This window comes from Microcaecilia unicolor, chromosome 2 (assembly GCF_901765095.1).
Source record: "Microcaecilia unicolor chromosome 2, aMicUni1.1, whole genome shotgun sequence".
NCBI lineage: Eukaryota > Metazoa > Chordata > Amphibia > Gymnophiona > Siphonopidae > Microcaecilia > Microcaecilia unicolor.
The window spans coordinates 341859497-341887103 of record NC_044032.1 but is presented as its reverse complement, the minus strand read 5'-3'; the positions used below and the strand labels follow the sequence as shown (position 1 = coordinate 341887103).

The following is a 27607-nucleotide window of genomic DNA, read 5'->3' as shown; positions in this document are numbered from 1 at the left end:
GATAACAAAAATCTACAGGAGAAAAAAGTGTAAACTTGTGCACCGCTTAATTTACGTAGTTATTTAGGGGCCCTTTTACTAAGCTGCGTAAGCACCTATGCGCATCCAGTGTGCGGCAGTTCTGAGATACCGCGTGGCCCATGCGGTAATTTCATTTTTATTTTCTGGCATGCGGGCAGTAATTGGGCGGTAATCGGCATTTTACGTGTCTAGACCATTACCGCCTGGCTACTGCGTGAGACCTTACTGCTAGGTCAATGGCTGTTGGTAAGGTCTCAGACCTAAAATGGATGCACGGCAATTTTCATTTTGCTGCACATCCATTTTTGGCAAAAATTTTAAAAAGGCATTTTTTACAGGTGCACTGAAAAATGATTTTACGTGTGCCCAAAACACGCGTCTAAACTACCACAGGCCATTTTTCATCGCACCTTATTAATAGGGCCCCTTATTTTGTAATCCTTCAGAAAAGGAAAATTAAATAGAAGAAAGAAAGAAGCAGCACAAAAATAAATGCAGCAGAGGAAAGCAGTTAGAACCACTACTATCAGAGCTTAAGAGGTACAGCCCAGACCTGTCAAACAAGTGCGGGAGGATTGCGCTCAGGCACAATCCTCCCTCATTTCTACCCCATGATCAGAGAGAATTGCATGCTTAAATTTGCATTCAATTATCTCTGATCATAGGTCCAGGAATGCCCCGTGCTATTCCAGCACTATTTTTAGAGCACTGTTTGGAATAGCGCAGGGTTTTAGATCATCTGCCTACCAGCATGGAAGATAAAACAAAAAGGCAGACCTTATGAAAAAATACAGTCTTTATTGATGCTTTAAAAGCTCCCAGAGGTTCAACACAAAATGCCCAACATGGCCATGTTTCGCCAGAATGACTGGTTGCATCAGGGGCAGTAAGAGACTGCAAATACAAAATGTTAAAAACATGTCCTTCTGCAGTATGTGCAGCCCGTGTCACTCCTTGTGTTTGTGAGTGAGACTAACAAGTTAGTTACTTCTGCCATTAAAGGCCTGGTTGAAGAGCCAAGCTTTCACCTGCTTCCGGAAGTAGAGATAGTCTTGTGTTAAGCGGAGCCTTTCAGGGAGTGCATTCCAGAGTGTGGGGACTACTCTGGAGAAGGCTCACTTGCAGGTATTACATCGTGTAATGTATTTTGGAGAGGGTGTGGTTAGGGATACTCCTTAGGAGGACCTTAGTGTCCTTGGAGGTTTGTAGAGGATCATCCTATTCTTCAGATACTTGGGGTCATGTCCTTTAAGGGCCTTGAAGATCAGACATAGAGTTTTAAATTTAGCCCTGTATTATACTGGTAACCAGTGAAGTTTTTGCAAAAATGGTGTGGTGTGGTCATATCGCTTGCAACCTTCTATTAGTCTTGCTGCAGCATTCTGAATCAGCTGGAGCTATTGCAGGCCCTTTGTAGTCAGACCGTTATAGAGTGCATTACAGTAATCCAGTCTTGATGTTATCATGGCATGTACAACTGGGATAAGATTTACCTTCTCGATGTAAAGAGAGGCAGAATAGCTGTCACAAATAGTAGAAGCAGCTCTTGAAGGTTGCTTGGATTTGGGGAATCAGAGTAAGTATTGAATCTAACTGTATTCCAAGGTTCCTGACTTGTGATCTGAGGGGGAGTTCGTACTTCTCAAAAGAGATTTTGATGTCAGGTATGTATCCACTTGTTTTAGGTACCCAGAGAAGCTCAGTTTTACTTGGGTTCAGGCAAAGTTTGTTGTGTTTAGCCCATTCTTGAATTGATGTTAGACAGGTTTATTCAGGACTGTAGGTAAGTCAGGTTCAATGGATATGAGTAGAACTGAGTGTCCATTGACCAAATCAGCTCAGCTAGTGGCTTGAGGTAGATATTGAACAGAATTAGGTGACAGTATCAATCCTTGTGGTATCCCACAGGTGAGTGCCTATGTTGTCTATGAGTTGCTGCCAAATATTATAGATTGTTGCCTGTCTTATCTGAACCAAGTAAGTACTGTTCCATTGATACCTGTTTCTGTCAGTCGTGCTAGCATGATTTCATGATCCACAGTGTGAAAAGCTGCTGAGAAATCTAGCAGTACTAACACAGAGGCAAATCCCCCATCTCGATTTCTGTGAAGATCATCTAGTAGGGATACAAGGACCGTTTCTGTTCCATAACCAGGTCTGAATCCAGATTGACATAGATCTAGCCAGTTTCTCTCTTCTAGCCAACCACTGAGTTGAACTCAGACTGTTTGTTCTATAAGTTTTCCTAGAAATGGGATGTTACTTGGATACTGGCCGGTAACTTTCAAGTTTGTCCTGGTCAAGGTTATTCTTTAACAAAGGACGCACCACTGCCCTTTTTAATGCTGTTGGTAGTTGCCCATTAGAAAGAGAAGAGTTCACAATTTTTGTGGCGCCTTCTATGAGGCCCATATTTGCCTGCTGCACTATCTTTTAGATGTACTGGCACAGGCTATCCCCTCGGTTTGGTAGACTGGAGAAAGGGTCAGTCTGCTGACAGAAATGGTGGATTGCTGCCTTGTCAAATCTGAACTTGCTGAGGTACTTCTCATCAGTGAGATTTGTGAATTGGGTCCTGGGCATATATATCCTCTGGTAAAACTGTCTCCTCCAGGCATGCTGTTCCATGCATGCCTGCAGTAGCATGGTCTGCACAGACCGGCTATTGAGATCAGTCGTATTGACCATTCTGTTCTTTCCACCAGCACGCAGATGTGCTGCATAATGGCAGTCCAGACACACTGATATACACAGGAACACTCACTGTATGACAGACAGGGACACAGGTGCAGAAACACATACAGACACAAAATGGTAAGTGTGGAGGGGGGGGGGGGGGGGGTAAAGGGTCAGAGATTTGATATATTGCCTTTCTGTTGTACAACCAAAGTGGTTTACATTTATTATACATAGGAAATTTTTTTGTCCCTAGTGGGCTCACAATCTAGGTTTTGCACCTGGGGCAGTGGAGGGTTATGTGACTTGCCCAAGGTCACAAGCAGCCATAGTGGGAATTGAGCCCAGTCCCCCAGGGTCTCAGCTCACTACACTATCCATTAGGCTACTACTCCACTCCCCTCTGGACCTATCTTTGAGCTGAAAACTTAGGAGCCCAGGAGAAGATGTTCAAAGGGGTTTACATGAGCAAGAGAAACTTCTGCCCACTGAAACCCTGATCAGTGGGCCGTCCATTGACGTTCAGTGCCGCTGAATATGCCCTCTGAGTGTTGTGGCACTGTGAAGTTAATGCTGGAGCAATCCATGGGTGAAGTAGTGGGGAGGAGCCAGCAGTTTTGTGGGCATTGGCCATATCCAGTGCTGGTGCCTCTGAGTGTTGTGGCACTGTGAAGTTAATGCTGGAGCAATCCATGGGTGAAGTAGTGGGGAGGAGCCAGCAGTTATGTGGGCATTGGCCATATCCAGTGCTGGTGGCCTCATAGCTAACCAGGCAAGTAGGACTGCACAAAAGACAGTCCTAACTTTGCCCCATTAGCTAAGGGGGTGCCAGCAGTGAATATCGACTAGTACCCACATAATTTCAGTGTGCAGCTCAACCAAACATTCAATGCCAGTGGCTGGACATAGCCTGATGTTGAATATTTGGGTTAGATTCAGCCTGTGGCAGTCAGTGGCTTTAAAACTGCTGACTGCCACGAGCTGAATATTAGGGAGGGGGAACTTATTTCTTTTTTTCTTTTTTTTTAAATATCCAGCCCTTATCCAGATATTTCATCATCAGCCACAATCCAGATAGTGATGCTGAAAAGAGTGTGTATCAACAACTTGGAAAGCTAAAGGTGGACAAAGCCATGGGACCGGACGGGATCCACCCCAGAATATTGAGGGAGCTCAGAGAGGTTCTGGCGGGTCCTCTTAAAGATTTGTTTAATAAATCCTTGGAGACGGGAGAGGTTCCGAGGGATTGGAGAACGGCGGATGTGGTCCCTCTTCACAAAAGTGGTGATAGGGAAGAAGCTGGAAACTACAGGCTGGTAAGCCTCACTTCGGTTATTGGAAAAGTAATGGAAGCGATGCTGAAGGAAAGGATAGTGAATTTCCTGGAAGCCAATAAGTTGCTGGATCCGAGACAACATGGTTTTACCAGAGGGAAATCGTGTCAAACGAATCTCATTGAATTCTTTGATTGGGTAACTGGAGAATTGAATCATCGACATGTTATAGACGTAATCTACTTAGATTTTAGCAAAGCTTTTGACACGGTTCCCCACAGGAGGCTCTTAAATAAACTTGATGGGCTGAAGATAGGTCCCGAAGTGGTGAACTGGATTAGGAACTGGTTGACGGACAGACGACAGAGGGTGGTGGTAAACGGAGTTCGCTCGGAGGAGGGAAAGGTGAGTAATGGAGTGCCTCAGGGATCGGTGCTGGGGCCGATTCTGTTCAATATATTTGTGAGTGACATTGCCGAAGGGTTAGAAGGTAAAGTTTGCCTATTTGCAGATGATACTAAGATTTGCAACAGTGTGGACACCTGGGAGGGAGTGGAAAGCATGAAAAAGGATCTGAGGAAGCTAGAAGAATGGTCTAAGGTTTGGCAATTAAAATTCAATGCGAAGAAATGCAAAGTGATGCACTTAGGGAGTAGAAACCCAAGAGAGACTTATGTGTTAGGCGGTGAGAGTCTGATAGGTACTGAGGGGGAGAGGGATCTTGGTGTGATAGTATCCGAGGATCTGAAGGCAACGAAACAGTGTGACAAGGCAGTGGCCGTAGCGAGAAGGTTGCTAGGCTGTATAGAGAGAGGTATGATCAGCAGAAGAAAGGAAGTGTTGATGCCCCTGTACAAGTCGTTGGTGAGGCCCCACCTGGAGTATTGTGTTCAGTTTTGGAGGCCGTACCTTGCGAAGGATGTTAAAAAAATGGAAGCAGTGCAAAGAAAAGCTACGAGAATGGTACGGGATTTGCGTTCCAAGATGTATGAAGAGAGACTTGCTGACCTGAACATGTATACCCTGGAGGAAAGGAGGAACAGGGGTGATATGATACAGACGTTCAAATATTTGAAAGGTATTAATCCGCAATCAAGTCTTTTCCGGAGATGGGAAGGCAGTAGAACGAGAGGACATGAAATGAGATTGAAGGGGGGCAGACTCAAGAAAGATGTCAGGAAGTATTTTTTCACGGAGAGGGTGGTGGATGCTTGGAATGCCCTCCTGCGGGAGATGGTGGAGATGAAAATGGTAACGGAATTCAAACATGCGTGGGATATGCATAAAGGAATCCTGTGCAAAAGGAATGGATCCTCAGAAGCTTAGCCGAACTTGGGTGGCGGAGCAGGTAGGGGGAAGAGGGGTTGGTGGTTGGGAGGCGAGGATAGTGGAGGGCAGACTTATACGGTCTATGCCAGAGCCGGTGATGGGAGGCGGGACTGGTGGTTGGGAGGCGGGAAGTACTGCTGGGCAGACTTGTACGGTCTGTGCCCTGAATAAGGCAGGTACAAATCAAGGTAAGGTATACACATATGAGTTTGTCTTGGTGGGCAGACTGGATGGACCATGCAGGTCTTTTTCTGCCGTCATCTACTATGTTACTATCCAGATATTATTTGACCACCACTGCCAGTGTTTAAAAATACCACTGACCGCAGAAGATTAATATTTATTTACCTATATATTTCTAAAACTAAAGGTGAGGAAATGAATTTGATCAATTCTAATCCAGTTATGATAATGCAAGCTCCATGGGATAAATGGTGGAAGGAGTTTAGACGAGCAGAAAAGTTTCCTGCCTTCTGAAACCCTGATTAGCAGGCCAAGTGTAGATATTCAAGGTTCATTTTATTTGATTATCCACTTAGAAAGAACCATCAAAGCGGTGTACAATAAAATTCCATGAATCAGAAAAGAACTCCAATATTCATAAAGAAAAGAAAGATATAGAAAGTATCATCCAGCCACTGTGCTTCCATACCCCCAGCATATGATCATACCAATTGAAATAAATTTGTCTTAAGAGCCTTTTAAAATTTTAACAAAGAAGGTTCCATGCGTAAAGCTACAGGAAGGTCATTCCCAAATGTAAGTCCCACCATACTAAACACTGATTCACGAAAAACATTCAAGTTAATTTATCAAAAGGAAGGAACAACTAACTGAGTTTGCTGAACAGAGCTAGTCTTGGAATATAGGGAATTAGATAATGTGAAAGAAATTGCGGTGAATCTGTATGATTAATTTTATGAACCAAAATTTTGTGTTCTATAACAGTCAATCAGTAACCATTGTTCAGCTTTTAGAAGTGGTGTCACATGGTCATATTTTTTGGCCTGAAATATCAACTTAACTGCAACATTCTGTATTGGTTGAAGCCTCTTCATTTCCCTTTGCCTAAGTCCTCTAAAGAGAGCATTTCAGTAATCCAATTGCAACAGCACTTAACCAGTTAGTTTCAGGATAGTCTGGATGTTTGTCGGGCCACGGGTTGAGGGGATGTTGCTACGGCATGCTTTTATTTGTTATTTAAATTTTCTTTTTTTAAATAAATTTTATTGAAGTTTTCAATAACAAAATGCAATAAAACAAAGTGAAAAAACTCTTGGTTTACAACAACTTGAGAATTAGAAGTACATTCAATCCAGTGTCATTGAAGATGTACAATAAACAATGGCAATTAAGTTATCAATGGTAAAACAGTTGAAATGTAATTCAGAAAGAACTCTGTTAAATATGTGTTCATGGAACCTTCCCATTTAACATCATTTGTTGCCTCTAAAAGAGCTGAAGGAGTGTAATTGTTTAAATTCCCTGTCCACCTAGGTGTTATTTTACCTTAAAAAATTCATTTTACCTTAATTTTCCTCCTTATTAGTGATCATGGAATCCAATATAATGTGGACTTGAGTGTTATTATATATGTCTTATTATATTACATTTATTGTTTGATTGTTATAACACTTTTTTTGATCAAGTGTAAATTCTTGAAATATTGATTTAAATTTATTAAAAAAAAAAAAAGAACTTAAAATGAAATGTTTAAAATAAATAAGTAGCTGGATAAAGAGAAATAAGAGGGGGGAGGAGAAAAAATAAAGAATAAGGATGAGGAAGTGGCTACTGCAAGACAATGAGACGGAAGGGAAAGCAATATTTAAGAACCAGTAATAGAACTCGTTAAATAATGTTCTAGAGCCATTAATTTTCAACCTTTCCTGTCAAGTGCCTGTCAATCACCGCTCAGGCACTGACAGGAAAGTTGGTATTTTATACTGAGCAGCAAAAATACTGCCATATTGTAATGCGGAATGAATTTGCATGCTCTTTACTTTGAGCATGCCATGGTAATTTTTCAGCACTAGTTTCGCAGTAGTATTTCACAAGACATGGATCTCTAATTCTAACAAATGTGTTCAAATAAGTGAACAAAAGTGTCTCACAATTCCAAGAACTAAGGGGCCCTTTTACAAAGGCACGGTAGGCTCTATGCGCATGCAGCATGCACCAAAACAAGACTACTGCCAGGCTAGTTTGCCCCCTTGGTGGTAATTTTGGATTTGGTGTTCACCCATAATGCCCTGACAAATTATGTTTTTAATTTCCTACCTTGTGCTGCGTTTCCGGCGTTATTTGTCAGTTGGTGTGTGCCAACCGATCACTGCACATGTAGTGTGTTAGCCCTTACCACTAGATCAATGGATGGTGTTAAGGGTTCAGGCCATAAATAGGCACATGCTAGTTTTAATTTTATCACAGGCCCTTTTTCCGGCCCTTTCTCCCAGACGCGGTAAAAACTGACCTGGCACGCACCAAATACACGTGCCCACACTACCATAGGCCACCTTTTGCCACACTGTAGTAAAAGGACACCTAAGTGCTTATCCTACCCTCCAAACTGTAGCATAGTATCCATACAATATTTCACTTTTTCATGTGATTACAGCTAAAAGTGGGAAGCATATTTCAGCTCCTCATGTTGAAGCATGATCAAAGCAATCAATGATGCTCATTTTCAAAAGAAAAAAAACGTCCTAAAAGTGGCATAAATCTGCATTTGGACATTTTTATCACAAAAACGTCCAAACTGGTATTTTCAAAACCAATTTTTAGACTTTTTTTCTATGAAGTCCATCAGAAGTGAGTTCAAATCACAAGGGGGCATGTCAGAGGTGTGGTAAGGGCTGGATCTGGGCGTTCCTAACACTTGGATGTTTTTCTGTCATAATAGAACAAAACAAAAACATCCAGGGCTATAAGTTGGACATTTTGGTCTAGACCTATTTTGTTAACGAATATGCCACAAAAAGTGTCCTAAATAACCAAATGACCACTGCAGGAATAAAGGAATGACGCCCCCTTACTCCTTCAATGGTCACTCATCCCCTCCCACCCTGCGAAATGTAAATGAAACGGTACATACCAGCCTCTATGACAGCTTCAGATGTTATGGCCAGTCCTACTAGAGCAGCAAACAGGTTCCTGGAACAGCCTAGTGGTGGGTGCTGTGCACTGTAGAGAAGGTGACCCAAGCCCATAATCCATTCTATTACACTTGTAGTGGAAACTGTCAGCCCCCCACCCCCCAAAAAAACTAAACCTACTGTACGCACATATAGGTGACACCTGCAGGCATAAGGCCTATTGTAGTGGTATATAGTTGGGTACAGTAGATTTTTCTTAGGTTTTGAAGGGTTCACCATACAATATAAGGGAATAATAGTGAGATGTGTACCTGTGACCTTTTATGTGAAGTCCACTACAGTGCCCCCTAGAATGCCCGCCCCACTGTTCTGCTGGGATGTCTTTGTGGCCAGTCTACTAGGAACGCTGGTCCCTCCTACGTCCCAATGGCTTGATTTTGTGAGTTTTTCACTTGGACTTTTATTTTTTTAATGGTCCAAAAAGATAGATGTACTAAGCACAACAACATTTAGGAAATGGTCAGTTTTCAAAGAAAAAAGATAGATGTTGTTATGGTTTGAAAATGGTCATTTTCACTACTTGATTTTTGGATGTTTTTAGCAAAACGTCCAAAGTCGTATTTACACGTCATATCGAAAATGCCCCTCCATGTTAATGATGATGTGTAATACATAGGCTTATTTCTTCTCTCCATATTGTGATTTGTAAGGAACTGGACAGATTTCTGAGCTGAACACAATAAAGCCACTTTCTATAGCTGGAGCATACCTGATTGACATTTGTTATGTAGTGCATGTTGTCCAAGGTTTTGGATTCTTACAGTAGACATGGTAAGACTTGTCCATATCAGAAATGTAAGACATTTGATAAGTGCTTCTCAAATGGTTTGATGAAATGAAAAGTAAAAATGGCCAAACAAAATCCTTTGAGTATGTGGTAAGATCATATTTACAGCACAGGTTGGAATTCGTTGGTTGGTCATACTCCTTTTATTTAGTGCTGTTATTTATTTATGCTGCTTTAATTATATATTTTATATCTTTTTACCCTTTTTTTCTATAGGTTCTAAGGGTGTCTCTATGGAGCATGCAAGTAAATTCTCTTATCTGAATGATACCCACTGCTTTAATTCTATAAACAATTACATGGCAAGTCAAAGCGAAGAAGAAGAACCAGAAAGAGGAAAAGAGACAGAAAGTCCTGCAAAAAGCCTAAGAAAGCGAAGATCTTTCTTACAAACAAACTATACCTCGCAGGTTACATTTCCCTTTTCACCCTCCTGCTCTTTAGTTACCATTGAAAAAGAGCCCTGCTTGTCCTCACGCTCTTACTCTCCAACCATTTCTTCCTTGCAAAGCACTGAGGGAGAGCCTGCACTCCTGGAAACCAAACCACTCGCCCACCCCACACACTGGAAAGAAACCAAAAATAAAAACTCTACCTCCAGCTTGATAGAAATGGAGCCCGACACCATGGAAACCAAATCAGTGACTGATGCTGTTGTTCATTCAATTACAGCTGTCCGTGTCACCGGTCAACAAGAAAGTAAGCCAGCCTCTTATTATGAAGCTGATGTAGAGGACAACAAAAATCTTTGTAATCCTCTGTGTCTGTCAGACCAAAAGAGGCGAAGAAGTTGTTCTGAAGTAACGTCATGGCTGGAAAGTATCACTTCGAACAGTCAGAAAGAACAGGTTGAAGTAAATAGGAGGAATATTTCTCAACACAGTCATCCACTTTGTGAAACCGATAACTCCATGACGAGTATAGTAAAAAATGAACAGAAAAGGAGGGAAAATAGAACACGTAATGCGAAAGCACAAGATGGACCAGAGTTCTATCACATACTTGATAATGTAAGTCAGACAGAGGTTTTAAGTCCTTGTGTTGAAGTGTCTTTTGTTCCAGTGACCCAGGGTAGAAGCAGACAGTTAGTGTATCCAGAAGCAGCTTCCTCTATACCTGAGAGCAAACAGAGTGAGCAAGGAGTGACTTCTGTTGAAACAGAAAAAACAGAACAACGTATTATAAACAAAGGTGGTAACGCTTTATTTCAAGAAAGAGGCTGCAAAAACCTACATGATGAATCTTCTAGAGAGGCTGAGGGTAAGAAATACCCTGGTTTCTCTAATACTGAGTTGCGTTTTGATGTAAACAGTATTTCTGGCATACTTGCTTGCTTTTCCATGATGTCTGCACTTAAAGAAAATAAAAGTCACAAAGCATCATATTTTAACAGTCAGCAAACAGGTTCAGTGCAAAGAGGTGAAGGAGAGCCTCTCTTGGAAAGCACTGACTCTGATGTCCTGGTTTTGGGTGAAGCTCTACCTGAAGTTGACGGCCAGTATTTGCCCATAAGCTCAGAATCTTTTCAGAACATGTATAATCCTCCAGAGTCCCCTAATAGCCAAATTGTAAAGGATACATCGTCTCTGCGTGTAGAGTTTAATGATGACCAGGTTTGGTTACACACTACTCCTCTGTCGAAACAAGAGAGGACACTACAGAGAAATCAGCAGCCTCTCTTGGAACTATTACACCGTTTTTTGCACCATAGTAATATTTCAGGAGCCACAAGAGAAGATCCTTCAGTTCATTCTAAACAGTCATTCTTCTGCTTCAATCATAATAGAGACAAAAATAGCTCTGCAAGCAACAGTATGGACAGCTCTTTGGATTTTACAAGCATTAAAAGCGTAACGGTTCCAAAAGAGAGGGTGGAGAAGTGCAGTTGTCATTTGTCTTATGCTACCTGTTTCCGTGGCCTTGACGCAGAGGTAGATGGTGAAAATGTAAATTCTGAAGAAAATATATCACCGTCACTACCAATGACAGTTCCACCTTCTTCAGTAAGCTTATCATCCATTAACTTGAGCCCTTTCAGCCTGCACAGTCCCAATATGAACTCTGAATTGCAGGCAGATGAAAGTGTTACGAGATCAGAAACCCACTTCAAAGCTCTGAGTCAGTTACAGGATAGAACATTTAACCTGCCAGCTGATTTTAACCAGTTACAAGATAATATACAAGCGTTAAAAAAAATTATAGAGGAATTTTCAGGCAATGGATTGAAGCATCTGCAGGACAAATGTGCATTGCAGTTTTCTGAAGAGAAATATACACTGTGCGCTGAATCTCGGAAGCTGATATCCAGTTGTCAGAAGGTTATCAGCAGGAAGCAGTCCCCTGAACTGATGCAAGACACAGTCCAGGAGACCTTCCAGAACCTGCTTCAGCTGACCAGAGCATGCTTCCAGTTCGTAGACTGTGGCTGCTGCATGAGCAGGCAGGCCGAGGTTCTCTCAGATCTCAAAGCTGTTGTTTGCACCTACAATGAATTTGTACAGGCTGCCAGTGAGACTTGTGGGAAAGGCTGCCAGGATCTAAGCTTTCAGCTTTTGTCTCACCAGTGCACTGCCCTTACTGCTGCAGTGTTCTGCCTTACACAGCAGTTCAGGACATGAGCATCACCAAAAATTACCTCAAAGTCTATTATACCAAAAGGTGATTTAGAGTTTGAAAAGTGATTAGTGTCTGTTAGCTCATGTTAACTCTGTAAGGGTAATTCTATAAAGATGCCATGAACACACTTATTTAGCTCTGATTCCATTAAAAAAAAAAGTAGGTACCTACTTTTCTTTAGAAATTACTAGCATAGCCTGGTAAATACGCATGAGCCCTTAGGCCAACCATAGAGCTGGTGTAAATGCTCATGTTTAGATTGGAGAGCTACACATTTAAATTATAATATTCTCCGAGGACAAGCAGGCTGCTTGTTCTCACTGATGGGTGACGTCCACGGCAGCCCCTCCAATCGGAATCTTCACTAGCAAAAGCCTTTGCTAGCCCTTGCGCGCCGATGCGCACCGCGCATGCGCGGCCGTCTTCCCGCCCGAAACCGGCTCGTGCCGGCCAGTCTTCTTTTGTCCGCGCTCGGTACGGTCGTGTTACGCCGTTCGCGCCCCTTAAGTTGACCTCACGCATCTCTTTTGACTTTTCGCTACGAAAAAAAAAAAAAAAGGATTTCGGAAGAAGACCTTTTCGGTCTTTTTCCCTTTCCTCTATTTTCAGTTTTTGCCCCATTAAGTTTCTTTTCGTCTTCGGGGTAGGCCCTTTTGAGGCCTCGGGTTGAATTTTTTTCTCCCCCTCTTTTTGGTGCCTACCGCAATTACGAGTTTTGATTTCGCCGGCGTGATTTTTCCGCCCATGTCATCGAAGTCTCCCAGCGGCTTCAAGAAGTGTACCCAGTGCGCCCGGGTACTGTCGCTCACTGACAGGCACGCGTTGTGTCTTCAGTGTCTGGGGGCTGGGCACCGCCCGCAGGCCTGTAGTCTGTGCGCCCTTTTACAAAAGCGGACTCAGGTAGCGAGATTGGCCCAGTGGAAAGTTTTGTTCTTGGGCTCTTTGTCGGCATCGGCACTGGGAGTATCGAGTGCATCGACGTCGACAGCGTCCAGATCTCCGTCCTCGGCCGCGACTGCATCGAGTGCATCGAGGCATCGACCCTCTGCATCGGGGCTGAGACATCGGAAGGCTGCGTCGGCGTCGGTGGTACCGGGACCTCCACTTCTGCTGATGTCGTCGGACAGTGGTGCTTCGACTGGAGTGCAGGTGAGGGCTGTCCATTCCCCTGCTGGTGGCGGTGAGCCTTCGGGTGGGTCTCCCCCTACCCTGAGGGCTCCTGCGGTACAGCCCCCCCCCCCCCCCGAGACCGACCTTCTTCGGCCTCGGCCCCGAGGAAGCGACGGCTGGATTCTACGTCCTCCTCGTCGGTGCCGGGAAGCTCCGGTGACATGCTTCATCCCAAAAAGTCGAAGAAGCATCGACACAGGTCTCCTTCCCGCATCGGTACCGACAGCTCTGGGTCGCCGAGGGAGTCGGCACCCAGTAGGCATCAGCACCGAGAGGACCGCTCACCCTCTGTTCAAGAGGTGTCGATGCGCTCCACTATGGACAGCCCGGAACAGCCTCCACGCCCGGAACAGACTCTGACATCGACACCTGCATTGGCTTCCACGTCTTTCTCCACAGCCGCTCTGCACGAGAGTGTCCGGGCCGTTCTCCCAGAGATTCTGGGAGAGCTGTTGCGCCCTTCCCCTCCGGTACCGGGGGTGCTTGCACCACCGGTACCGTCGAGTGAGGCGCCGGCTGGCCCCTTGCCCGGGGTGAGGTCACCGACATCGGTGCCGCGTGCGGTACCGACTGCGGTCGCCTCCCAGGAAGGCTCCCCGACGACGTCGGTGGAGGGAGCTTCGCCGGTGCGGACGCGGGAGTCTACCTCTCGTCGCTCACACCGTGGCCGTGGTTCCACGGAGTCGAGCCGGGCTCGGCTTCAGACACAGGTCCGTGAACTTGTGTCTGATACCGATGGTGAGGCCTCGTGGGAAGAGGAGGAGGACATCAGATATTTCTCTGACGAGGAGTCTGAGGGCCTTCCTTCTGATCCCACTCCCTCCCCTGAAAGGCAGCTTTCTCCTCCCGAGAGTCTGTCTTTTGCGGCCTTTGTCCAGGAGATGTCTACAGCCATCCCCTTCCCGGTGGTTGTGGAGGACGAGCCCAGGGCTGAAATGTTTGAGCTCCTGGACTATCCTTCTCCACCTAAGGAAGCGTCCACAGTACCCATGCATCATGTCCTCAAAAAGACATTGCTGGTGAACTGGACCAAGCCATTAAGTAATCCCCACATTCCCAAGAAGATCGAGTCCCAGTACCGGATCCATGGGGACCCAGAGCTGATGCGCACTCAGTTGCCTCACGACTCTGGAGTTGTGGATTTGGCCCTAAAGAAGGCTAAGAGTTCTAGGGAGCATGCTTCGGCGCCCCCGGGCAAGGACTCTAGAACCTTAGACTCCTTTGGGAGGAAGGCCTACCATTCTTCTATGCTCGTGGCCAAAATCCAGTCCTACCAGCTCTACACGAGCATACATATGCGGAATAATGTGCGGCAGCTGGCGGGCTTGGTGGATAAGCTCCCTCCTGAGCAAGCCAAGCCATTTCAGGAGGTGGTCAGGCAGCTGTAAGGCGTGCAGAAAATTCCTGGCCAGAGGGGTGTACGACACCTTTGATGTTGCTTCCAGGGCCGCTGCTCAAGGTGTGGTGATGCGCAGACTCTCATGGCTGCGTGCCTCCGACCTGGAGAATAGGATCCAGCAGCGGATTGCGGACTCGCCTTGCCATGCGGATAATATTTTTGGAGAGAAGGTCGAACAGGTGGTAGAGCAGCTCCACCAGCGGGATACCGCTTTCGACAAGTTCTCCCGCCGGCAACCTTCAGCTTCTACCTCTACAGGTAGACGTTTCTATGGGGGAAGGAAGACTGTTCCCTACTCTTCTGGTAAGCGTAGGTACAATCCTCCTTCTCAACAGCCTGCGGTACAGGCTAAGCCCCAGCGCGCTCGCTCTCGTCAGCAGCGTGCGCCTCAGCAAGGTCCCTCGGCTCCCAGCAAAAGCAAGGGACAAGCTTTTGACTGGCTCCAGCAGAGCATAACCGACATCCAAGTGTCAGTGCCAGGCGACCTGCCGGTCAGAGGGAGGTTGAAAGTTTTTCACCAAAGGTGTCCTCTCATAACCTCCGATCAGTGGGTTCTTCAAATAGTCTGGCAAGGATACACCCTCAATTTGGCCTCCAAACCTCCAAATTGGCCACTGGGAGCTCAGTCTTACAGCTTCCAACACAAGCAGGTACTTGCAGAGGAACTCTCCGCACTTCTCAGCGCCAATGCGGTCGAGCCCGTGCCATCCGGGCAGGAAGGGCTGGGATTCTATTCCAGGTACTTCCTTGTGGAAAAGAAAACAGGGGGGATGCGTCCCATCCTAGACCTAAGGGCCCTGAACAAATATCTGGTCAAGGAAAAGTTCAGGATGCTTTCCCTGGGCACCCTTCTCCCCATGATTCAGGAAAACGATTGGCTATGCTCTCTGGACTTGAAGGACGCCTACACGCACATCCCGATACTGCCAGCTCACAGACAGTATCTGCGATTTCAGCTGGGCACACGTCACTTCCAGTACTGTGTGCTACCCTTTGGGCTCGCCTCTGCACCCAGAGTGTTCACGAAGTGCTTGGCTGTAGTAGCAGCGGCACTTCGCAGGCTGGGGGTACACATGTTCCCATATCTCGACGATTGGCTGGTGAAGAACACATCCGAGGCAGGAGCTCTACAGTCCATGCAGATGACTATTCGCCTCCTGGAGCTACTGGGGTTTGTGATAAATTATCCAAAGTCCCATCTTCTCCCACTGCAGAGACTCGAATTCATAGGAGCTCTGCTGGATTCTCGGACGGCTCGTGCCTACCTCCCAGAGGCGAGAGCCAACAACTTGTTGTCCCTTGTCTCGCAGGTGCGAGCGTCCCAGCAGATCACAGCTCGGCAGATGTTGAGATTGCTGGGCCACATGGCCTCCACAGTTCATGTGACTCCCATGGCCCGCCTTCACATGAGATCTGCTCAATGGACCCTAGCTTCCCAGTGGTTTCAGGCTGCTGGGGATCTAGAAGATGTGATCCACCTGTCCACGAGTTTTCTCAAATTCCTGTATTGGTGGACGATTTGGTCCAATTTGACTCTGGGACGTCTTTTCCAAATTCCTCAGCCACAAAAAGTGCTGACTACGGTGGGGAGCTCATGTCGATGGGCTTCACACCCAAGGAAGCTGGTCCCTCCAGGAACGCGATCTGCAGATCAATATCCTGGAGTTACGAGCGGTCTGGAATGCTCTGAAGGCTTTCAGAGATCGGTTGTCCCACCAAATTATCCAAATTCAGACAGACAACCAGGTTGCCATGTATTACATCAACAAGCAGGGGGGCACCGGATCTCGCCCCCTGTGTCAGGAAGCCGTCAGCATGTGGCTCTGGGCTCGCCGTCACGGCATGGTGCTCCAAGCCACATACCTAGCAGGCGTAAACAACAGTCTGGCCACAGGTTGAGCAGGATCATGCAACCTCACGAGTGGTCGCTCAACTCCCGAGTGGTGCGCCAGATCTTCCAAGTGTGGGGCACCCTCTTGGTGGATCTCTTCGCATCTCGAGCCAACCACAAGGTCCCTCAGTTCTGTTCCAGGCTTCAGGCCCACGGCAGACTGGCATCGGATGCCTTCCTCCTGGACTGGGGGGAAGGTCTACTGTATGCTTATCCTCCCATACCTCTGGTCAGGAAGACTTTGTTGAAACTCAAGCAAGACCGAGGCACCATGATTCTGATTGCTCCCTTTTGGCCGCGTCAGATCTGGTTCCCTCTTCTTCTGGAGTTATCCTCCGAAGAACCGTGGAGATTGGAGTGTTTTCTGACCCTCATCACACAGGACGAAGGGGCGCTTCTGCATCCCAGCCTCCGGTCCCTGGCTCTCACGGCCTGGATGTTGAGAGCGTAGACTTTGCCTCTTTGGGTCTGTCAGAGGGTGTCTCCCGCATCTTGCTTGCGTCCAGGAAAGATTCCACTAAGAGGAGTTACTTCTTTCTATGGAGGAGGTTTGCCGTCTGGTGTGACAGCAAGGCCCTAGATCCTCGCTCTTGTCCTACACAGACCCTGCTTGAATACCTTCTGCACTTGTCTGAGTCTGGTCTCAAGACCAACTCTGTAAGGGTTCACCTTAGCGCAATCAGTGCATACCATTACCGTGTGGAAGGTAAGCCGATCTCAGGACAGCCTTTAGTTGTTCGCTTCATGAGAGGTTTGCTTTTGTCAAAGCCCCCTGTCAAACCTCCTACAGTGTCATGGGATCTCAATGTCGTTCTCACCCAGCTGATGAAACCTCCTTTTGAGCCACTGAACTCCTGCCATCTGAAGTACTTGACTTGGAAGGTCATTTTCTTGGTGGCAGTTACTTCAGCTCGTAGAGTCAGTGAGCTGCAGGCCTTGGTAGCCCAGGCTCCTTACACCAAATTTCATCATAACAGAGTAGTCCTCCGCACTCACCCTAAGTTCTTGCCAAAGGTTGTGTCGGAGTTCCATCTGAACCAGTCAATTGTCTTGCCAACATTCTTTCCCCGTCCTCATTCCTGCCCTGCTGAACGTCAGCTGCACACATTGGACTGCAAGAGAGCATTGGCCTTCTATCTGGAGCGGACACAGCCCAACAGACAGTCCGCCCAATTGTTTGTTTCTTTTGATCCCAACAGGAGGGGAGTGGCTGTGGGGAAACGCACCATATCCAATTGGCTAGCAGATTGCATTTCCTTCACTTACGCCCAGGCTGGGCTGGCTCTTGAGGGTCATGTCACGGCTCATAATGTTAGAGCCATGGCAGCGTCGGTAGCCCACTTGAAGTCAGCCACTATTGAAGAGATTTGCAAAGCTGCGACGTGGTCATCTGTCCACACATTCACATCTCATTACTGCCTGCAGCAGGATACCCGACGTGACAGTCGGTTCGGGCAGTCAGTGCTTCAGAATCTGTTCGGGGTTTAGAATCCAACTCCACCCCCCTAGGCCCATGTTTATTCTGTTCCAGGCTACACTCTCTGTTAGTTGGATAAGTTTTTAGGTCAATCTAAGTTATGTCCTCGCCGTTGCGAGGCCCAATTGACCATGTTTGTTGTTTTGAGTGAGCCTGGGGGCTAGGGATACCCCATCAGTGAGAACAAGCAGCCTGCTTGTCTTCGGAGAAAGCGAATGCTACATACCTGTAGAAGGTATTCTCCGAGGACAGCAGGCTGATTGTTCTCACAAACCCGCCCGCCTCCCCTTTTGGAGTTGTGTCTTCCCTTCTCTTTGTCTTGCTACATATGAGACTGGCCGGCACGAGCCGGTTTCGGGCGGGAAGACGGCCGCGCATGCGCGTTGCGCATCGGCGCGCGAGGGCTAGCAAAGGCTTTTGCTAGTGAAGATTCCGATTGGAGGGGCTGCCGTGGACGTCACCCATCAGTGAGAACAATCAGCCCGCCGTCCTCGGAGAATACCTTCTACAGGTATGTAGCATTCGCTTTATATACATGTGCATCCCACCCATGCTCTGCCCAAACTCCGCACTCGTGAACATCCTCCTGCACCATTGATGATAGGCATGTTCTTATCAAATAGTGCATATCCATATTATTGTAATTTACACGCATGCATGCTCACTGACGTGCAAATCTGACTAGAATACCGGCATTTAAGTGCATACCTGCCACTTGAGTTTATGCAGCTCCCCATAAAATGAACCCCTGTGTGAATAATTTCAGAAAATAAGAAAATAAGAATAGCCATACTGAGTCAGACCAACGGTCCATCTAGCCTGGTATCCTGCTTCCAGCAGTGGCCAAGCCAGGTCACAAATACCTGACAGAAACCCAAATAACAGCAACATTCCAGGCTACCAATTCCAGGGCAAACAGTGGCTTCCCTCATGTCTATTTCAATAGCAGACTATGGACTTCTCCTCCAGGAACTTGTCCAAACCTTTTTTAAATCCAGATACTCTCACCGCTGTTACCACATCCTCCGGCAAGGAGTTCCAGAGTTTAACTATTCTTTGAGGGAAAAAATGTTTCCTCCTATTTTCATGTAATTTCATTGAGTGTCTCCTGGTCTTTGTACTTTTTGAAAGAGTGAAAAATCAATTCACTTCTACCCGTACTACACCAGTGTTTCCCAAGTCCAGTCCTGGAGTACCCCTTGCCAGTCAGGTTTTCAGGATATTCACAATGAATATGCATGAACTTGATTTGCATACAATGCCTCCATTATATGCAAATCTCTTTCATGCATATTTTTTGTGGATATCATGAAAAACCGGACTGGCAAGGGGTACTCCAGGACTGGACTTGGGAAACACTATTTACACCACTCAGAATTTTAAAGACATCAATCATATCTCCCCCTCATCTCTTTTCCAAGCTGAAGAGCCCTAACCTCTTTAGCCTTTCCTCATATAGGAGGAATTCCATCCCTTTTATCATTTTGGTCTCTCTTCTTTGAACCTTTTCTAATTCCGCTATATCTTTTTTGAGATATGACGATCAGAACTAAACATAGTACTCAAGTTGAGGTCGCACCATGGAGTGATACAGAGGCATTATAATATTCTTGGTCTTATTTTTCATCCCTTTCCTAATAATTCCTACCATCCTGATTGCTTTTTTTGCCGCACACTTAGTCCGAGAAGAAAAAATGTTTAATTTGACTTTGGGGAAAATGTACACTAAACTAGTGAGCTGATGAAGGTATTGGAAACCTCTCCTTTGCACAGGTTTAAGACTATCAGGAAGTGCTTATGATACTTAACATTATTTGGTTGAGAGAGATATCTGAATCATATATTCACAGTTGCTGTTTACTAATGTCTTGAAAGCTTTTCTGTAGCAGTCAACAGTCATGTTTACACATAAATGAAATTGTGAAGTAGCCCTGTATAACCACGATGACGATGACAGCATGCAGTCCTGTATGTTTAGAGCAAATACTTGAGGTTATCCATAATATATATATATTAAAGTTTTCATAAGCTTTGAATTTGAATTTCTTGCAAAATGTTGTACTGTGATGTAATTGTTCACCAAAATAATATGCTGTGCTGTGCAGTCATTATGAAACATGTATACAGATAAAATGTATTGCAGATGTTTTTACATAAACAGAGGATAAGCAATAAAAATGTCCTTTAATAGTAGAAAATAAGGACATTTTTACTTATCCTTCGTCTCCTTGGTTTTTCGGAAGTGACCTGTTGATCACGCTACTCCTCTGTTTCTATGCTTCCCCTCGTAGTGGATCTAGTTTCTCCACTTTTGTGGGGTTTTTTGGTAAATGTTTTTACATGACATACTAAACCAAGTTGAGATGTTAGACATTTTATATTTGAGAGGAGCTCAAGTTCTTTTCATCATCAATTTTTGGTGTTTATAACCAAGCAGAATGTGAAAAAATACTTCTTTTAATTTTAAACATAGATAAGTATTTATTAGGGCTGTACTGAATACAGTGGCGTAGGAAGGGGGGGGGCGGGAGGGGCGGTCCACCCCGGGTGCACGCACTCAGGGAGTGCCGGCCCTGCTGGTTCCCTGCTCCCTCTGCCCCGGAACAGGTTACTTCCTGTTCCGGGGCAGAGAGAGCAGGGATCCAGCGGGGCCGACGCAGCTCCGAGTGACGTGCACTCGGGGCAGATCAGCCCTCCCGCAGGTAAGAATGCGGTCTGGGGGGGGTTGCGCTCCGGGGGGGTGCGCCGCAGAGGGGGGGTTGCGCCGTGCTGCACCCGGGGGGGTGGTGCGCAGCGGCGACCCGTGCCGAGTGCCATTAGCCCTCGCTATGGCACTGACTGAATAGTTGTGTTCATTTCGATTCGGCCCAAAATAATGTCCCAAATATATTATTTGTAGTCAGCCGAATAGTGATTTAAATTCAAACTCAAATAATCCAGGGCGCTACTGTGCTAAATCCTACTGAAATAAACACTTGATCTCTGATTTCACATTGCTTCTTTTATTATTTATGTTAAAGCTCAATGCCCATTATTCCTATTCGGTATTCATATTCAGCTGAATAATGTTTTTCATTATTTGTATTCAGATGAATAGTAAAATATGCTAGTATTTATATCAAATTTTTTCATAGGAGTTGCTAACTGGACAAAGTAATGTGACTAAGAAAGGCTTTAAAGTCGAGTAGTACACAGTGGCAATCTATGTGACAGTTTCTTCTAGACATGCGGAGGGTAATTTTGTAACAGAGCAGCAGGTACTTTTCTTTATAAATGCTAGCGCAATTTGCCTAATACATGCCTATGTTGCAGGTGTGAACATTTACACCCCGTCTATATTTTGCAAGCTCTTCACCTCTATTTTTAATTGCATTTTTTTATGCTCCCTGATATTTTATAAGAGGCGATTAACACAAACATGTGGCCACATACACATGTTAATGACTAAATTATTGCCAGATGGGTACGTGCTTTACCAATTGAAGTATGCACCCCCTTCCTTATAAATTTAACCGCATGGAAGGCTATTCTGTAAGGGAGGCACCAAGTATGCTCAGATGCCCAACAATGCTATCAATAAGAGGACATATCCGAGGAAACCCAATCATGTGGTAACCTTAGGCCATCTAGATCAACAGTGTTTAACCAGATGCTGTATCTTTGGATTTCTTAGCCTGCTTGTTTACTGTTACCATCAGTGGCTGAGATTAATTGCTTGACTCCTGATGCAGATGCCGTTAGCTCCGAAATGCAGGACTGCGTCGAGGCTGTTTTTAATACACCTACTGTTTTGGAAATACATTTGGAGGGGCATAATCAAAAGGGACACCCATGTTTTGTTGAGGACGTCCTCGCAAAACGTCCTGATGGAGGGGCGGGGAAACCCATATTATCGAAATAAGATGGACATCCATCTTTCGTTTCGATAATACGGTCGGGGACGCCCAAATCTTGAAATTTTGGTCATCCATAGAGATGGTCATCCCTAGACTTGGTCGTTTCTGATTTTCGGCGATAATGGAAACCAAGGACGCCCATCTCAGAAACGACCAAATGCAAGCCCTTTGGTCATGGGAGGAGCCAGCATTTGTAGTGCATTGGTCCCCCTGACATGCCAGGACACCAACTGGGCACCCTAGGGGGCACTGCAGTACACTTCATAAAATGCTCCCAGGAACGTATCTCCCTTACCTTGTGTGCTGAGCCCCCCAACCCCCCATAAAACCCACTACCCACAACTGTACACCACTACCATAGCCCTTATGGGTGAAGGGGGGCCCCTAGATGTGGGTACAGTGGGTTTGTGGTGCGCTTTGGAGTGCTGACTGTTTCCTCCACAAACGTAACAGGTATGGAGGGGGATGGGCCTGGGTCCGCCTGCCTGAGTGCACTGCACCCACTAAAACTGCTCCAGGGACCTGCATACTGCTGTGATGGAAATGAGTATGACATCTGAGGCTGGCATAGGGGCTGGCAAAAAATATTTTAAAGATATTTTTTGAGGGTGGGAGGGGGTTAGTGACCACTGGGGGGAGTAAGGGGAGGTCATCCCCAATTATCTCCGGTGGTCATCTGGTCATTTCGGCCACCTTTTTGTGCCTTGGTCGTAAGAAAAACAGGACCAGGTAAAGTCGTCCAAGTGCTCGTCAGGGACATCCATGTGTTAGGCACTCCCAAGTCCCGCCTTCGCTACGCTTCCGATATGCCCCCTTGAACTTTGGCCTTCCCTGCGACGGAAAGCAGTTGGGGACATCAAAATCGGCTTTCGATTATACCGATTTGGATGACCCTGGGAGAAGGACGCCCATCTTCCGATTTGTGTCGAAGATGGGTGTCTTTCAAAAATGAATCTGTTGGTCTACCCCCTACTTTTTTCTTTTTTCACATTTTATGTGGTTTGTTGTTAGGGGGATACTTCTGCTTGTTTTGTGTGGTTTAAGCACTATGCTATAAAGTATTGGCCATATTTATTTTATTTCATTCTTGGGATTTATTAACTGCCTTTATGAAGAGATTTACCCAAGGCGGTGTTCAGCAGGACAGTTTAACATAAAACTTACAATTTTGTTAACAGCATAACAATAGTAAATTAACCAAGAATAAACATAAATGCAATAAATGAGATAAACTTCAAAACAGTAAATTGAAACCTAATAATAAAGCTACTGTGAAACAGTATCAAAAATATACACATTTAACAGCACTGGAATTCAAATACCAAAGATATAATACTAACGATACATCTAACAGGCGATATGCGATAGTACATAATTTGAGGGTGGGTGTACACATGATGAGCTGAGCCTGGGTGAGGCACACAGTTACTTAAATTATAGAACTCTATCATTTACATGCAGTTTAACCATCTAGGCATGAGCGTGTACACCAGCTCCATGGCTGCTTTAAGTACTCATACTTAAAATTTATGCGCGTATCTGACTTGTTATGTTAGTGATCTAGAAAGGAAAGTAAGTGGCTGCTTTTCTTTTTTGAATAGGCACCTTCCTATTGCCTAACAAATCAGGGCCCCTTAATAGAATTGCCTCCACTGTGCCTGTGCATGTTCATTTTTAAGTAGATTGTGAGCCCTTTCACATAATCAAAAATATGATCTCCTTTCAGAATGCAAGACAGCTTCTTTCTGTGCGAACATCATAAAATGTGCTTCCAACTCTGAATCTAACAAGAAATATATCTGTATTGAATTCTGTTCTGCAAGAATTCCCAAGCCACACAAATGACCAAAATATCTGGAGATTTTTAAGACTGTGACTCTTTCTCATGCTGTACAACAGTAAATCCTCATATGGGTTCAGGGATATTCAGTTCTGCCTCATAGAGATTTACTCCTGCATAATATTTTGCACACCCCCAAATATTGCAGAACAAAGGCAGTGTGGGCAGATAATTGTGGAAGTATAGTAAATTCATTTTTTTTGTATGAAATGTTACAGTACCACCCACATGGCAATAAGAAATGTATTTATGCTCTGAGGTGTAGTTATCAGAGTGGCAGCTCTTGAACTGCAGAAGCAGTGATCATTGAAGGACCTACCTCACAATAGCCAGGCCTGCTGCAATCAGCCACAGAATCTATGAAAAGGCTGTATTGGTGTGCAAGCCTTGGCTTTTTGATTAATTCTTGGGGACAGTGGGTCAATTTTACCATGCAGTGGAAACGGTTCCAGTACTCAATGTATCCCCCTGAAACAAAGCCCTGAGCACAAGGATTGAGCAGTTCTGCACATGGTAGTTAAAATAAGATACCATGAAATGAGGTGTCTTTTAATATATACATTAGCACAAGCTGGAAAGACTATATCCCACATTTCACATTTATAAGTACAAAAAAAATACACTTGCAATTTTGATGATGTTTAAAAATTGATATTTTAAGAATGTTTGCTGGGAAAATTGATCTTGTTATGTATTAAATATTCCCGTATCTATATTTGGTCCTGTGTATTGGATTTATCTAAAATGAAAAAGAAGCATTCAAACATTAGTCATAATGTTACCACACACATAGGCCAATATTCATCCTCAGTGGCCAGCATTTTTTTTTTTTTGGGGGGGGGGGGGGGGGGGTTAAAATGCCAGCCACTTCAACTAAAAAATTCTGGGTATTCAGCACAAGTGTTCAGATAGTGGCTGGCACTGAATGTCTAGAAATGGTGGTCAGCACTGGTGTTATCTGGATAGCGGCAATATTCAGTTTACCATCAAAATAACTAATTACTACTACTGACATGTCCCTTCCCCCAGTTCCCTATCTTCAGGGACTGTCCTAGCTCTGCCCTCAGACTGCTCTCATATGAGGAAAGGCTAAAGATATTAGGGCTCTTCAGCTTGGAAAAGAGACGGATGAGGAGAGATATGATTGAAGTCTACAAAATCCTGAGTGGTGTTCAACAAGTAGACTAAATCAATTTTTTACTCATTCTAAAAGTACAAAGATTAGGGGACACAAGGAAGTTACATGGAAATACTTTTAAAACAAATAGGAGGAAATATTTTTTCACGCAATGGATAGTTAAACTCTGGAACTCTTTGCCAGAGGATGTGGTAACAGCGGTTAGCGTATCTGGATTTAAAACAGGTTTGACAAATTCCTGGAGGAAAAGTCTATAGTCTGCTATTCAGACAGACATGGGAAGCAACTGCTTGCCCTGGGATTTGTAGTATGGTGTGTTGCTACGATTTGGGGTTCTGCCAGGTACTTGTGACCTGGCTTGACCACTGTTTGGAAAACAGGATACTGGGCTAGATTGACCATTGTTCTGACCCAGTTGGCTACTCTTATGTTCTTATTAAGTGATGCAAGTTTTCTGTGCATAAAAAGGGTCATGGATTTGATATACTGCCTTTCTGTGGTACAACCAGAGGTTTACATTTATTATACAAGTACTTTTGCTGTCCCTAGTGGGCTCACAATCTGAGTTTTTGTATGCTTAGCTTTCTGCACATGATGAAATATCAGGTGATGAAAATGTCATTCTTCTGCACCTAAGTATGAGCCTCACAAAAAGTTTTTGTGCAAGAAATTTTAGCAGAGCTTATATTTAGATGCACAAAAACAAGTACTGATGTGTACTGGCATGCCCCTTCCCATTTGCCACAAGTGTTCTGTGCATGTACTTTGAATGCATATAGCTAAAACGACTAGGGCTTTTCAGCTTGGAGAAGAGGGGGCTCAGGGGAGATATAATAGAGATCTAGAAAATACTGAGTGGAGTGGAACGGGTAGACGTGAATTGCTTCTTTGCTCTTTATAATAATACTAGGACTAGAGGGCACACAATGAAGCTAGTAAGTAGTAAATTTAAAACAAATTTGAGAAAATATTTCTTCACTCAATGTGTAATTAAACTTTGGAGTTCGTTGCCAGAGAATGTGGTAAAAGCATTTAGCTTAACAGGGTTTTAAAACGTTTTGGCTAATTTCCTAAAACAAAAGTCCATAAGCCATTATTAAGATGTACTTGGGAAAATCCACTGCTTATTTCTAGGATAAGCAGCATAAATTCTGTTTTTCTGTTCTGGGATCTTGCCAGGCACTTGTGACCTGGATTGGCCACTGTTGGAGACATGATACTAGGCTTGATGGAGGAGTAGCCTAGTGGTTAATGCAGTGGACTTTGATCCTGGGGAACTGAGTTCAATTCCCACTGCAGCTCCTTGTGACTCTGGGCAAGTCACTTAATCCTCCATTGCCCTTAGTACAAAATAAGTACCTGAATATATGAAAACTGCTTTGAATGTAGTTGCAAAAACCTCAGAAAGGTGGTATATCAAGCCCCATTTCCTTTTCCCTTCATTCTGTCCCACTATGGCAACTCTTATGTTCTTATGAATACGTAATGAAGTATCACATGATGAAATGTGTGTGGTAATGAAATGTCAAGTGATGAAGTGTCAAGTCCATAAATTGCAAAAGGATAGTTAATCATTACAAGGAGGTGGTTAGTCATTGCAAGAAAGTAGTAGATCTCTGTAAGAAGATGTGTTAGCTGGGGATGGCCTTCTTTTGGACCTATATCTATAACCCTCAGCGCAGGTGAGGAGTACCTATAAAGTGAGAGAAGTAAGTGAAAAATAAGAGAATTGACAGAGACAGGAGGCATCTATGTTTGACTCTGGTCCTCAAAACCTCATACATCAAGAAATAGAACATAGTAAGTGAGGTTGATAAAGACCTGAATGGTCCATCCAGTTTGTCCAACAGTCACATTCATTATCAATTCAAAATTAAACAATGAATGTGATATTATATACTTGATCATGGTCTTTCTTTGGTGTTTCTGGGACATAGACCGTAGAAGTCCGCCAGGCCCTGTCCTTATGTTTCAACTACTGGAGTTGCGTCAAAGCCCACTCCAGCCTATCCAGCTCAACGGATTGGTTACTTTATAACGTTGCCTGCCTCTGTCAGTTTTGTTACACCAGACTAACCTGGCTACTCCTTTGAGAGTTTTTATCATGGACTGTAAGAGAAAGTTCATCAACAACTAATCTAATCTCCTCCACCCCCATCCCGCTATCTGTTGGTGTTCCCCAGGGATCTGTCCTTGGACCCCTTCTCTTCTCAATCTACACCTCTTCCCTGGGCTCCCTGATCTCATCTCATGGTTTCCAGTATCATCTCTATGCTGATGACACCCAGCTGTATCTCTCCACACCAGACATCACCGCGGAGACCCAGGCAAAGGTATCAGCCTGCTTATCCGACATTGCTGCCTGGATGTCCAACCGCCATCTGAAACTGAACATGTCCAAGACCGAGCTCATCGTCTTTCCACCAAAACCCACTTCTCCTCTTCCTCCACTTTCTGTCTCAGTTGATAACACCCTAATCCTCCCCGTCTCATCTGCCTGCAACCTCGGAGTCATCTTTGACTCCTCCCTCTCCTCTGCGCATATCCAGCAGATAGCCAAGACCTGTCGCTTCTTCCTCTTTAACATCAGCAAAATTTGCCCTTTCCTCTCTGAACACACCACCCGAACTCTCGTCCACGCTCTCATTACCTCTCGCCTTGACTACTGCAACCTACTCCTCACTGGCCTCCCACTTAGCCACCTATCCCCCCTTCAATCTGTTCAGAACTCTGCTGCATGTCTTATATTCCGCCAGAACCGATATACTCATATCACCCCTCTCCTCAGATCACTTCACTGGTTTCCAATCAGATACCGCATTCAGTTCAAGCTTCTCCTTCTTACCTACAAATGCATTCAGTCTGCTGCCCCTCACTACCTCTCTACCCTCATCTCCCCTTACGTTCCCGCCCGAAACCTCCGTTCACAGGACAAATC

The 27607-nt window shown here is 44.9% G+C and overlaps 1 protein-coding gene across 1 annotated transcript in view; it reads left to right on the top strand.

The window, feature by feature from the left end:
• The window catches only part of LOC115462061 (FERM and PDZ domain-containing protein 1-like), a 48301-nt gene extending 36186 nt beyond the window's left edge, over nucleotides 1-12115 (top strand). The window contains exon 3 of the mRNA XM_030192106.1: nucleotides 9459-12115. Coding sequence (XP_030047966.1) covers nucleotides 9459-11860 — 2402 coding nt within the window. The 3' untranslated portion in view covers nucleotides 11861-12115. The remainder of the gene's footprint in view (nucleotides 1-9458) is intronic.
• Nucleotides 12116-27607: the final 15492 nt, after the last annotated feature.